At 35.9% G+C, this 13,828-nt stretch overlaps 1 protein-coding gene across 2 annotated transcripts in view; it reads left to right on the top strand.

The window, feature by feature from the left end:
* jdp (DnaJ domain-containing protein) overlaps positions 1 to 13,828 on the top strand; it is a 79,236-nt gene that overhangs the window by 43,329 nt on the left and 22,079 nt on the right. Inside the window, exon 2 of one of the 2 annotated variants that reach the window (XM_017614075.1) lies at positions 7,162 to 7,263. The exons of the other annotated variant lie outside the window; for it this stretch is intronic. Coding sequence (XP_017469564.1) covers positions 7,162 to 7,263 — 102 coding nt within the window. The remainder of the gene's footprint in view (positions 1 to 7,161; positions 7,264 to 13,828) is intronic. 2 annotated transcript variants of the gene reach the window in all.

Below are 13,828 nucleotides of genomic sequence, written 5' to 3'. Positions count from 1 at the left end.
CTATTATTTAAATTCTCTTTCTAAAAAATATTTATGCGGCCCTATTATTATTAAATTAACACTTTTTGGCCCAATGGGGCATTTCCGGCCCTGGTCATAACTATACAATTTTTGTTAGTTCTGATCTAAAACACTAATCAAATAATTTTGTCCAGCTAGCTTCTTCTAGTCGCCACACTGTGAGACAGACTGCTATTTAATGTTTTTTTTTTAATAATTTATTGATGGTTTTGCTGGCAAAGAGGTTTGATGGACATGCTACTTAAAGACCAATTCAATCCCATACAATTTATTTATTGTTACCCGCCTGTGTATGAAGCTCCCGGCAAGATCTAGATGTTAATACCTTTTATCATGAGAAAAGTGTGTTCATATTCAGAGGATTTTTTTTTTCAAGTGTTTAAAAATGTATCTGATAATAATTTAGCTACAGTTGTTATTCATGAAATAGCCACTTTGTGCTGTAGTGGCAAACCTCGAAGTGTATTTCTGCCGTGAAAAGCAGCTTCTCATAAAAATAAAATCGCCGTTCGGAGTCAGCGCACGCCACAAAATCCGAAGGAGAGGCTCGGCCAACCTGCGCAAATCTATTTGTTATTCACTAATTGGTAAAATTTTTATTAATGTTGTCTAATTTTACTACAGGAAAATTTTTAGGTTTTTAAATGGCACACAAAACAAAGCCGAAACACGTGCACTTAATTTTTAGTTGTAGAATACGAACCTGTATTTCCCAAAATATTTTCATTTTTATGAAAAAAAAATTAAGTTTGACAGGGAAAATTAAAAAAAACACACTTGCAATTTTTTTCTTTATTATAAAGCTTGTTCTTTTACTAAAAAAAAAACAACAAGCTATTAACGAAGAAAATCAGTGGATAAAAAAAGTTGTGAGTGGTCAAAGGAAAATGCGTCTCGATTTTTTGGAATGAAATATGAGCAGGAAAGAATGTTACTCATACGCCATGTACATGGCCATACTCGTACTTATGTGTGTACTCCTACATGGCGTATGAGTGAAATTTCCCATGTTAAAATTGGATTTTTTTGTCATTCATAATGCAAACCTCATAAACAAAATATCTTGGGGAAATTACATGATCTAAAAAAGATACGTAATCTACGACCAGAAATTAAGTTTACGCGTCTCGGCTTCTTTGTCTGTCATTTTAGCGTTCCTTCAGCGTTATTGATACATTTCTGTTCCTGAAATAATGAGAATTTAAGAAGGGTTTTTACTACCTCGCAGTTTTATGCCTGCAAGACCAGACTGTGGCTAAACTTTTACTGCATTTTACATAGTAAATAATGGAAATTCGCTGCTAATAAAACATAACCTGCATATATAAAACTTGTTTTCTAAAACAAGCACAAAAGAAACATAACCTTTTGCGTGTCAAGAAATCAATTTAACCGCCTGTCAGAGCCAACTAAGCTGTCTGTGCAAAAACTTTGCAGCCAGCAACATAAGCTTTTCAAAACTAAACTTAATTATGTGGCATAATGTTAAGCGACAGGCCAAACAGAACCAAACCGACGGACAATGCATGGCAGAACGAAGTCGATGAATGCAAGGCAAACGCCTAAGCGCCTGACATGGGTTTACAAAATGAACATATTAAAAGAGAAACAATAAAAAGAAGAAAGATAAATTCACTCGTTTGCACAACGGACGCAATGGTCCTTAGAAGTATACAACTGACAACAGTGTAGACTTTGTTCCCATGTGTAAAACACAGTAAATTTCTGCCACAACTGTTCACACAAAAGCGTATATGCAAAATATTTTGCAGCTACATACAATTTTCAGTATTTTATTCTTCCCCTTATTCGCTCCGCTTCAAGGTGCTGCTCGAATCATTTTCTCACATTCTTTAATTTGTTTTGCTAACCAACAAAGTAGGTTATGCACTCACAACATGACCGCCACAAATGTGCGGGAATTGGGCTTACGCTGAGAGGAGAGAAAACAAAAACACAAATTGTGATTACACACTTAAGGCTTTAAAGATGGTCATAAAATACGGCCAAGCTCTCGAAGGACATCATAATACACATGTAATGGCCCGCTCACCAGCATCTAGCCACACTGGAAAGTAGCGATTTCATGCTTTGGCAGCTCACGTTTGAGCTTGTGAAAATATGCCTTAGTACCTATGTATGTACCCTGCAGTGAAAAGCTGAACCAGTATGCACAAATTCCAGTTCATGAACTATTATTTAAGGACAAAAGTCATACCAGTCCGTTATGAACCATAATTATACCAGTTCCTCGTAGAAAAAAGTAAACTAGTTGGTAGAAATTCTAGTTCGAAAACTGGTATTAAATAGGGAAGTCATACCAGTTCGTCATAGACTATAATTATATCAGTTCCCGGAGTGAAATGCCAATATAAATACTAGTTCATTAACTAGTATGTGCTAAAGCGACGGCCTACCATTTCGGCGATTTCGAAAAACTTATGCGATCAGCGACATCTGTCTGAACACACAACCAAAACTAAAATGCGGTTAATTGCTTTCATCACGAATGTCGGCTGTGGCGTCGAGTGAAGACTACCGGATTCTGGTTCTGAGATCTCAGGTTCGAGTGCCCGTGTAAGTTGTTAAAGTAAGTAAATTAATTTAAATAACTGTGTCAATTTAAATAGAAAATAAAAATTGTACATAAATTTCATTTCATTTGGAAATAACCTAAGTACTCAAATACCATAAAAAAATGAAAATAAGACATAATTTTTTGTTCTTTTTAAAACAATAAATTTAAAAATTACAAGAGATATAAATAAAAAATAAATAAATAAATAAAAAATAAAATAAAAAAAAAGATTCGCTCATTGAGATTCGAACTCGGATCTCTTGATTTGACGTGCCAAACCTTTACTCTGTCGGCCATTGCCACTGTTGCAGCGCCACGAGCAAAATTACATACTTATGCTTTTCACGGGGGATGAATAGGGAGTCTATCCCGTCAACTGGTATGATGCTACTAGTTTTTCTACTGGTAGCGTGCTGATGCAGAAGCGGACAATTGACATCTCCTATGACACCGCCATGTTAAAAATACCAGTCGCTAACATTGGAAAAGGACACAACGTGAACTAGTTGGGCTGAAACACAAACTGGTAGCATTCTGGTTCACAACTAGTAGCTTTCCCTGCAGGGTATGTACTCATATGCGCATATATATGTTACATACATATATGTTTTTCTCTTACTTATAGCTACGGTGCCCAGATTTCTGTAGAAAAAAGTCGGGACATTTCTAAACCATTGCATCCGAACATACAATTTTGTTTTTGGAATAAAGATACATCTTTTAAAACAGTTTTATCTAAAACAAAATAAAGACAAAAAAACTCGCAAAATTATCGAAAAAATTTATACACATAATATATAAGATGGCGAGAATGTAAATAGAAAGAGACATTTTGGAAAGTTTGGCTACTTTTCTTCGATTAAAAAATATTTATTAATTTTCTTATGAAAATATTACCTAGTATTTAAAAAACCCAAGTAAATCAAAATTTCACACTTTGTAGAACATTTGTAAAAATTCGACGAACCTTAACAAATATTGAACACAATTTTAAATAACTTTACTCAGATTTTAATAGTTTGAAGTAGTAGTAGTAGTAGGACTTTCCGTTGATTTTTGGCAATTTCGACAATTTTTTTTTTGTATGGAGAAAATAAGCAGCACCTTCCACAAAAATATTTACCAAAAATTAACGGTAAGTCTTAGCTACTTAAAATTCGCACTTTGAATTGAATGGGCTGACTTACACGGCCTTTGTTAGAAAACGAGCTACACTTTTATAAAAATTTAATAAACATTTAACAATCGAAAGAGAAATAGGCAAAGAATGCTAAAATTTCTCTTCCCTATTTATATTTTCGCCACTGTATCCACAGCGTATATTTTTCGTATCCATGAATTAGTATTATTTTTTATAATTTCACGAAATTCAAGTTAGAATCATTTCAGGAAAAAAAACTTAACAAATAATTATAACACTATTAAACAAATTCTGACAAGAGTGATAGACTGCAATATAGTGAGAGTAACAGTTTCAGAGAATAAAATATAACCAAAGATCATAAAGAATAAGGATGCTGGCTACATATCGTCACTATTTACGAATAAAGGCGCGCTAGTGTTTTGACGACGAAAAAAGACGCTTAAAAAATTCTTACGAAAAAAGACGCTTAAGGGAAACTTCGGCGAAAAAAGAAGTAAAGCCTAGATGACGGCGAAGAAAGACGCGTAAACATAGATTTATACCTCTCCAAGGGCTGCCACTTCAGCATCATTCCACAAAAACTACGACCACGACCACGATATTAAGTGTTCGGGTTTTCTTTCGCCGTCAAATATTTTAGCGCGTCTTTCTTCACGGTCAACTATGTTAGGAAGTTTTTTTAGACGTCTTTTTTCGCGGTCAACTTTTCTGCTCGCGCCCTTATTCATGTCTAGTGACGATATGTTTATAGCTCCCTTATATTCTCTGTTCTTGGTGATAATAAAAGTGCTGCCACTTGCGGCCAGAGTACAGGGAGACTCTTGTTAAATGAATAAAGAAAGCACTGAAAAACGGGTATTTAATCGATACAAATATGAAAAATCTGTACACTTATATGTCCCTACTGTTAAAAAATATTCAGCGAGACAATTTTCTCATAATCGGTACTTTCCCGCCAAAATCGGTACAAATGGTACCGTACTTATAGCACATCTTCCTCTTCAGACAACTCACAACGGCCTCGAGAATAGGCCGAGGGGATCAACTGAAGGACGACGCACTTAACAACTCCCAGCAACTTCATAACAGGTTTAATTATACAAAATTGAGTAACACGTCTGGCATACAATATCACTTAAAAGGCCTAGAACGGCTGTAAAGGCTGCATGGGCAGGAGCGTCGAGTTTAACATACTTTAAGTCATGGTATAAACTATGTGGGAACAATGCATTGTGATAGTTTAATATTTTAATAACTCTACCCTTCCTAGTCGAGTATCGCTCCGCAATTGTTTGTCAGCGAAGAACTTTACCAGTTGCATATTTTCTCTATGACGTGAAATCAGGTATTTCTAGCAAATAAAAATTAACTTTTTGTTACTTCTATTGGCTTCCGGTATTCACCCTTAGTTATGCTAGTTGAGGCAAATAAATTATCTATACATATAATAAAATTGTAGCAGACCGATCTCCATATTTTCAAGAAAAACTATTATGGGGGGTCTTTATAGAAGGCAAATCAACAATTTTCATAATTTTTGTTTCTCCGTCTTTCTGTCTGCGTGTCTGTATGTTTGCATGCGCATCACTCCAAAATGAATGCATGGAATTAGTGATAGAACTTTTTTGTAAAAGTATCGATACTAGTACTCATTTAGAATACTTTAAGGAAGAATCAATGCCAGCACTGGTAACTCTTATTCAATGTTGTGTAAAAATTGAATGGCTGTGCCGATTGCAAGTAGCTCCGTAGAACAAAATATGTATTCATTTTTACTATGGCAGTATATTTCAATTCAAAACTTTAAAGCTCTTTTTTCGAGTTTTTGATTTCTTGAGTTGTGACAGCATTGAAGTAAATGGGAATTATGTTCATTTACATGACATTCATACTAGATATCGAAGATAATTTCGGAACATTCGCCACAATATTTATTTGCTGGATAATTTTAAAAACAAATTTCAATTTAATTAGAAAAACGAAATTTTGTATGTAATTTAAAATTTTTTTGAATTAGTTCCAAAATAGATGAACAATTCATTTGTCTGCATTTATTAAACTCTACAATTTATACTTGGTATCATCTAGTTATCTAAACAAAACTAACGGCAAATATATTTAGCAAGAAACTATAAATTTTTTACATAATTAGTAGCGTGGGTCGAACATCAGCTTTTTTGGAATTTTTATTAGTAATAGAAAAAATATGGTTCATTATGCTCTAAAAAGTCAATATCTTGGAGTCGCCCAAGTCCATCGAATTTCAAGTGATAAAAGAATTGTTTCTTAGCCTACTTCAATTCTCTACAAAAAAGGTCCATATATCAAAATAAGTTTGCGCGTCTTTCTTGGCCGTCGACTAGGTGGAGGCGCCTTTCTTCGCTGAAGCTTATTTATGCGTTTTTTTTCGCGGTCAACTTTTGAGCTCGCGACTTTATTCGTGTCTAGTGGCTTAATACTTTCGAGGATAATTGCAATTTTAGTTAATACAAATGTAGTAATTCATTTATTTATTGATTTTTTTTTTAACCCATTGTACTTTGACGGAATTGGACGAGCCTAATCCAATCAAAACCAAACAAAATTCTAAAAAAGCGGATTTTCGGCCCCTCGTTAATGATTAGGTTTGAATTACTCGAGAGCCTAATATTACATTTACATTGAGCCCAAATGCGTCATTTGGGCGAGAAACCTCAAATGCGAGGCCAAATCACGCATTTCTCCATACAAATTCACATTTCCAGAATGACGCATTTCGACGCATTTACACAAAATCACGAAACAAATGCGTTCCAATTGCCGTACTATTTTATTGAACGCACTCAGAAACAAAAGTTCCACAAAAGCTTTGGTTTGTCTTTGACATTTGGAATTTTTCAAACACAAAACAAACACAACGAAATAAATAAATCTTTGAAATTTGTGTGTAAAAATTGTTAATTTATACAAGAGCTTTACACATTTTTAGTTTAATCAAAGAATAATTGCCTTTTTGTGTCCAAAAAGCGTTAACAATATAATAAATGTAGTGTTTGTTTACATACATTTTGTTTTTGTCTTCCCTTTTCATTTGATGAGAAGTCAAAACAAATGCGGATCAAGCAGTGTAAACACCTTCAAATGACTGATTTCAAATCACGCATTTTGGTCCAATGTAAATGTAATATAAGGTGATGGAACAGTTCAAACGGCGCATTCAAATTCAACGTACTAAAACACCTTTGGAAAGTATAGTTGTGTCTCAAGTTCTGGAAAATGAATGGCTGTGCAATCTTAAATCTACCTCTTTCGATTAAGAACAAAATAAAAGTTATAATGAATATGAACAATGTAAATGTGTCTATCAATTTCAAAATAATTTATGCATAAGAATTTATTTTCGCGGATATAAAATGTACATTATACATTTTTTTTTCAGGTTGAACAAATACAAGCTGAATACAAAGTTTTGGCTCTGCAGTATCATCCAGATAAGAACGACGGAGACAAAGACGCTGAGATAAAGTTTCAAAAATTAAAGGTATTAAAGTCAAAATTTCCAATGATATTATATTTATCGAAACTACTTTTTAAAATTTATAAGCGATTTTTTTTATATTTAAGAGGTTTGCAAAATACTGAAGCCAATCGTTTCTTTATACATTTTTCATTGTTAGTACCTTATATTTAAGTATAAAGTTTATTACATTGCTTGAAAATTCGCCTATCCCGCGCTTGGGTTAGGAGACTATGCGGCTAAACTTGTAATTACTTTCTAACTGTTCATTAAAGAGCAGGAGAATTGCGCGTATGGACGATTCACGTCAATTGGCCCAGAACTCGGCCCAAAATTCCAATCAATGAAAGTGAACACGCAGTATGTCTACTTTTAAACTACTTAACACCCTTATATAAACTTTTTAAATGGCGTTTCTATAAATTTCTTTCTGCAAATCGTGAAACAAAATTAGATCACGACTTATTTTATAGTTTTCGGGGTCGCTGATTACGAATCTGGAGTCATATTGGAAAAATTAAAAATGCCGGAGCCAATATGGCGGCCAAACAAATCAAAACCGATTTCATTCGCTTAAAACTTTACAGTTATGAGTTCTTAAAATCGCTGATTATGAAGCTGAAATCAAATTCTAATAACTTAAATTGGATCTACCATTTATCACGGAAAAGTTAAAGTCGAACGTACGTACATGGCGTTTGAGTAACGTTCTCCAAATGCCAGGGCAAACGGACCCTTTACTCTCAATTCCAGATACGTGTATTGAAAAACAGAGCGGGAAACTAGTATCCACAAACACATCAAACTTGCAATTATAAAGCGGAATGAAGTATTTATCAGCAATCTTAACCTCTGCCAAATTAGGCCTTGAAAACGTCTTAAATAGCGCGTTCTTAGGTAACTTTACCGATATCAAAGTAGCAATCCGGACCCTTTCCAAAAAGGACAATCAAATTCCAGCTTGCTAATGAGTGATTCGGACGAATTATGGGACCGAAACTATTTTTTGGACCCATCGGATTTCCTTTGAGAGCCATAATTTCGGAGTGGATGCACTCAGAACACAACAAGTACTAATGAGCGACAAGAATCATGTGACAGACTAGGCTTTTCGGCGAACCTTTTCATAGGAAGAGCAACTTTCCATTTAATAGAACTACTCCCCCGCTTAAATTTTTAAATGCATCGAATGGGTGTGACGGCAATATCAAAATATCGGCTCTACCTTGCAGACGATGAGATATTAGAACATATTATTATGTACTTAATTTTAAAGCGTCTGTAGTTTTAGCCTTTTTGAAAAGAATTCGCCTTTCTGAAACCGAATACCGGGATTTAGTGTTGAAATATAAGGGAAGACGGAGGTATCCTGGGCATTCAAAGTCCATATTTACTTAGCTAATGAACTAAGTCAGAGATCAAGAAGGATTCCTATATAAAATATTTAGCGATTACGTATATTTAGAGGGTTATTGAGAGGCATTTTTGAATAACTGGGCTACTATCACCGGGGAGTCGCTTTAGTTTCATCTCTATGTTCAATTTCCAGCTATTTAGTTCAGATGTTTTATTATCGCCACTTTGTCCCTGCGATTAATAGCCATATCTAAGCAAAAGCGTTGAGCTTTCCTTCTGTCGCTTAACGTTAACGCCGAAGTATCATACGTAAACAAAAGCAGAAACTTTTCTAGTAACATCAACAACGAGCATAGTTTTTTGTGTTTGAAATACGAAATCACAGTTTCATCACCTGTCAAATCAGATTTTCCAACCGCCCAGCATTACCGCCGCGTGAATTTGGTATGCTTTATAGCTCAACTAGCCACCGACGTAAAACCGTAGACCGTAAAATCAACTTAATATTTATTCTTCTTATTTGGGACTACAACCTTTTGTCGGTATGGGCCGAGAAAAATAATAAAATGAGGCTTCCACCGCAACCTAGTGGTCTATTGTGCCCTCCACTCTTCACAATACCTTCTGTAGACCTTAATCCCTGAGAAAATTCAACAGTACCTTAGCGGATAGGGCGTGAATGTGCCTAAGCTGTGGCCACGTTGAGCCTAAACTTCTCTCACGTCTTCCGCAAACTACCTTACATTCGGTGAGGATGTGTAGAGGTGTCTCGCTGGTAGAGTCGCAAAACCGACAAAGGTCACTCGACCATAACCTCAGTTGGTATAAATGCCCTCTCAGCCTGCAGTGTCCTGTGAGGACACCTGTTACTATTCTAAGCTGCCCTTTTGGGAGCTCAATTCAACTTTGGAATTTTTTTCTGTTATAACCTCCCAGTAAACTCTATGCCTGACGCATTCCTGACAAACTTTGCCAATTTAGATCCCTCGTAGTGATCCTCTCTATTCTAAGCTCCTTTTTTAGATTGTTGGGACCCACGCCTAGTAAAGGCTCAGGGCCAACTTGAGTAATGGCTGCCGCCTCTCTTGCGAGACAGTCAGCCACCTCGTTATCCTCTACTCCTTTGTGACAGGTACCCATGCTAACTTGATGTTATTGTGTCTACCCAGGCAGTTAAGCTACTCAATTCACGCCAGAACCAGTGACGATTTGACCTCATAGGTTATATACTCTCTACACATGATTGTAGCCGCACATAGGTAGATGGCGTAAACTTCTGCTTGGAAGATGCTCGTATATTTCCCCATAGGAACAGAGATCCTGGCCCTGGGGCCGACAATTCCAGCAATTATTCTTTCTGGGGTCTTCGAGCCATCCGTTTACCAGTGCCAAATGCAATAATGAAGTAGTGCCTCGAAAGCGGAGACACTTCAGGTTGCTTTACTGCAAAGCGTAATTTTGAATCTCTTTTCAAAGGCTATGCCTATGTTATCTCTAGGTAGCAGGGCTAGTGGGAGCGAGGACCCTAACTTCTCCATACTCCTAGAGGAAATGACTTTACCTTTTCCAAATCCCTCTCTCGAAATGTTAAGCAGAGCTCTTTTGGCTATATAAAGAGGCTCAAGTTCAAGGACTACATCGCCGTCGTTGGACATGTGCGCATCGCTCCTGCTAAGCATATACATGCCGGTCGTTGTAGCCTGGTGAGCGATTGTCTCCCCATAGATAATCATTGGCCAAGACTGAAAATTTTCGCCAGTTGCCCGAGTGCAGACAAGTCCTTCTGCACTTGACCCTTCCGTTTTTCTCATGGGCGCTATTAAGATGATGCTTTTCGCATCTAGCATATCTTGAAAAAGTTACAAGTGAATGAATCGCCCTTTCTAAAACTTCGTTTGGTTTGGCACGGAGAAATCTTTGTCAATTCGAACGGAGCTAAAGGTTATGCTCAACGTCACTCTACATATCCATATTAGTTTTACGGTGTGTGCCAATTTGCTTATTAAGTATCTTCTCCTAATAGACGTACTGTGAAAATCTGGACAAGGATGCTGTTACCGGGTCAAAAGCCACACTGATAGCGTCCAATAAATTGGTTCGTGAAGGACCTTGTAACCGATATTATATAGGCTTATTCTGCGATCATTGGTGCAAGCGGCAGGATCTTCCTTCTTGTGGATTGAACAAAATTCACCGATATTCCAGTCTTCAAGCATGTATTCATCAAACCAAATTATGCTTAACAGCGGGTACATGCTTCCGGCAATCTCTTCGCTAGCGGCTTTGAACAGTTCAGTCGGTATACGATCGGCTCCCGGGGCCTTGTTGTTTTTCGTCCCTATACATTGGTTTCAGTTCTTCTTCATCGAGAATGCAAAGCTGTTAGAGTGCATATTTAAAAGTTCAACAGAAATACTCGTACATATGTTTAAGTATTCCCTCATATATCACATGGTCAAGCATGTCCACCCACTAATGTGCATCAGCTCTAAAAATAAATTGCCAGCACTTGCTGTAGATTTCAGAGAAATTCGTGAACGTCAATCACGCAAAAACTTCATATTTATGTATACATACATATGTACATGTAGGAGTATATCCATAAGCGTAGGTCAAGCGTGTGTGATGGCATAGATCGCGCTGAATGTATGTTGCCATGGAACTAACTCATTTAAAACTTCGCACAAAGTTTATGCTGAAGCTTGATTGACGCATATATATAAAAAAAAAACACATACACATGCCAGAATACTTTTGTTCACCAGAAATGCGTGCACCACAGAATGGGCAATATGACGACTTTAGCCGGAAAAAAATCAAAATGGAATTTTGATGTTTTAATAATTCCAACTTGTTAAGAAATTACCAATTACATAGAAAAAAATATCCTTTGGTGTTTTAAAGGCCACTTAAATATTTTTTTTTTTGTGGGTCAGATTTGAATTTTTGATACTTTTTTTATGAAAAGTACAATAATCAAACAAATATTTTTGAAAGTGGTCTGTTGTTCATCACGGTAGTGTACCAGGACGCTGGAAATATGTTTTAGGCATAGAAATCGATGCCCTTTTTATACAATAAAAACAACTTATATATCATGAGGAACTTAGCTGGAGCAATGTGTCAAAAATACGGGTTTTTTCGTCAAAAAATATCAAAAAAGTCGACCTTTTTTGAACAATCTAAACACTATACTGTCATGTACTTTTCTTAACATTTTTTTGTGAGATTCTTCATGATTCCTACTTTTAGATACCGCAATGCCTAATTCCAAAAAAAAAAAAAAGAAATGGTCATAGTTACCCAAGAGTTGCCTCTAATGGCATCAAATGTACCATATACCTCCATTATTTTTCGCTCCCCAAGAATGTTTTGCTGTGAACATACCCTTATCTGTTCTGCTTTGGATGGCCCCATACAAAAATTACATTTTTATAAAATTGACAGCCACTATTCCAGAGGAGGATAAAATGCATAACCAACCTCCATTATTTTTCTCTTCTCAAGATTTTATTCTACCCCCTATGCTGCTCCCTGCGGCCGCAATGTGGTGCAATGATTAGCCATGCGCGCTACCATTCCGCAGGGCCTAGGTTCAAGCCCGTAAGCGCCTATCTATTATTATTATTATCATGCTCTCTAGGATAAAATACGTGCACTTACGTACAAAAGAAATTTTATTTATTTTTTTTTTTTTTTTCAAGAATAACTGATAAGCCCTGTTTTCTCTTGACCGTAAGAGAAAAATTAATATACATACACTGTGACCAGTATATATTGATATAGAACTGGTAAGTAAAATATCTAAAAATCCTGGAAATATTTTTTTCTTTTTAAGAAATGACAGTGACCAGCCATAACTGAAAAAAATATGTATATAAAAAAATTAAATTGTTATAAGTTATTTATTCATTAAAAATAATTTTTAAATTCAAACTTGAAATATTATTTTATTTGCAGTGTGAAGCTTCAACATTTATTGAAAAGCTTTTGATTACCAAACTAGGTCTATGTATTTCTAAAATAGCTATCAGTTAAAACTTTCAATAAACCATATTTGTTACAAAATCTCTCAAAGGGCCTCTGGCGTCATCCAATCGATCCCCGATTAAGATGAATTTCTTTATGGCCACTTTTTACGACAAATATAAGCATCTGAAGCAATAAAATATTTTTTGCGGTTAACTTGCATGGGGCGGCCCACTGTTCGCCATTTTACGCTACATAGCGTGTAAGTCTCATAGAAAGCGTTACTTTATTTGTTGCGACCGTTGCAGAAAAATGAGTTACACAAAGTAAAAGTTTTATAAAGGCCCTTGGACACGAGTGTGACAAAATAAATAAACGTCAAACAGCTTAAAACGCAAGCTGTGTATATGTCTCTAGACGTAAGGATATGTGGAGGGGCAATCCACGCAATGCATGCACAGCATAGGTTAAGTTGAAGCTTAAAAGGTACATTTTCACTTTTTTTCTCACATTTGTAATATTATTGTATATGCATTTATGCACATATATTCAGCTGCCAGTTGTGAGCCACTGATGGAGAAAAAATCATACAATACAACAACTGCAACATCACGTTCATATGTGCACTCATATGTATGTATGCACTTTCAACCGAATGCATTTTGCACGCAACTGGAGTGTACATTGCGTGCCGAAATTGTATGCGTTTTTTTTTCGAAAAAGAAAAAAAGGAATTTACTAAAGTTCGCCTTGGTTTATAGTATATGTACATGTAGGCGTATATGTATCTGCCTACAACTGTTTGAGAGTAGCAGGTATCACAATGTGCGTGCTACAACCACAAACCTCAAATATTGCTGACAAGGTAGAATGTGGCTCGAAGCGCCAGTGCGTATACGTAGCGGCTTTGTTTTTGCTATTTTATTTTTTTCTTTGCCAAAGTGGAACGTTAGTGATGGGCGTAAGGCAATCTGTTTGATTGCGTTACCATCCTTCTGGATTTAAATTTCAGAACTCGGCTTAGTTGAAATATTTCCGAAGAATCTTAAATGGCTTTGTAAATATGTATGTCATAAAATACTTAGTGAAGTCGAGAAAACATATACTAAGTATGCACCGTAAATGTACATACATAGCGAGATAGGTAGTTAGTTGATTCTTGGGTGTAACAGAACTAGAGACACCGCGATCTGAGAGATCTTTTTTAACTTTTAAAGAGAGAATCCTTAACCCAGTGTTGTCAAGATACCTTCATCTTCCCTAA

Source organism: Rhagoletis zephyria, unplaced genomic scaffold (genome assembly GCF_001687245.7).
Source record: "Rhagoletis zephyria isolate East Lansing unplaced genomic scaffold, Rhagoletis_zephyria_1.1 Rzeph_scaffold_00765, whole genome shotgun sequence".
NCBI classification, from domain to species: domain Eukaryota; kingdom Metazoa; phylum Arthropoda; class Insecta; order Diptera; family Tephritidae; genus Rhagoletis; species Rhagoletis zephyria.
This window is presented reverse-complemented; position numbering and strand designations above follow the sequence as displayed.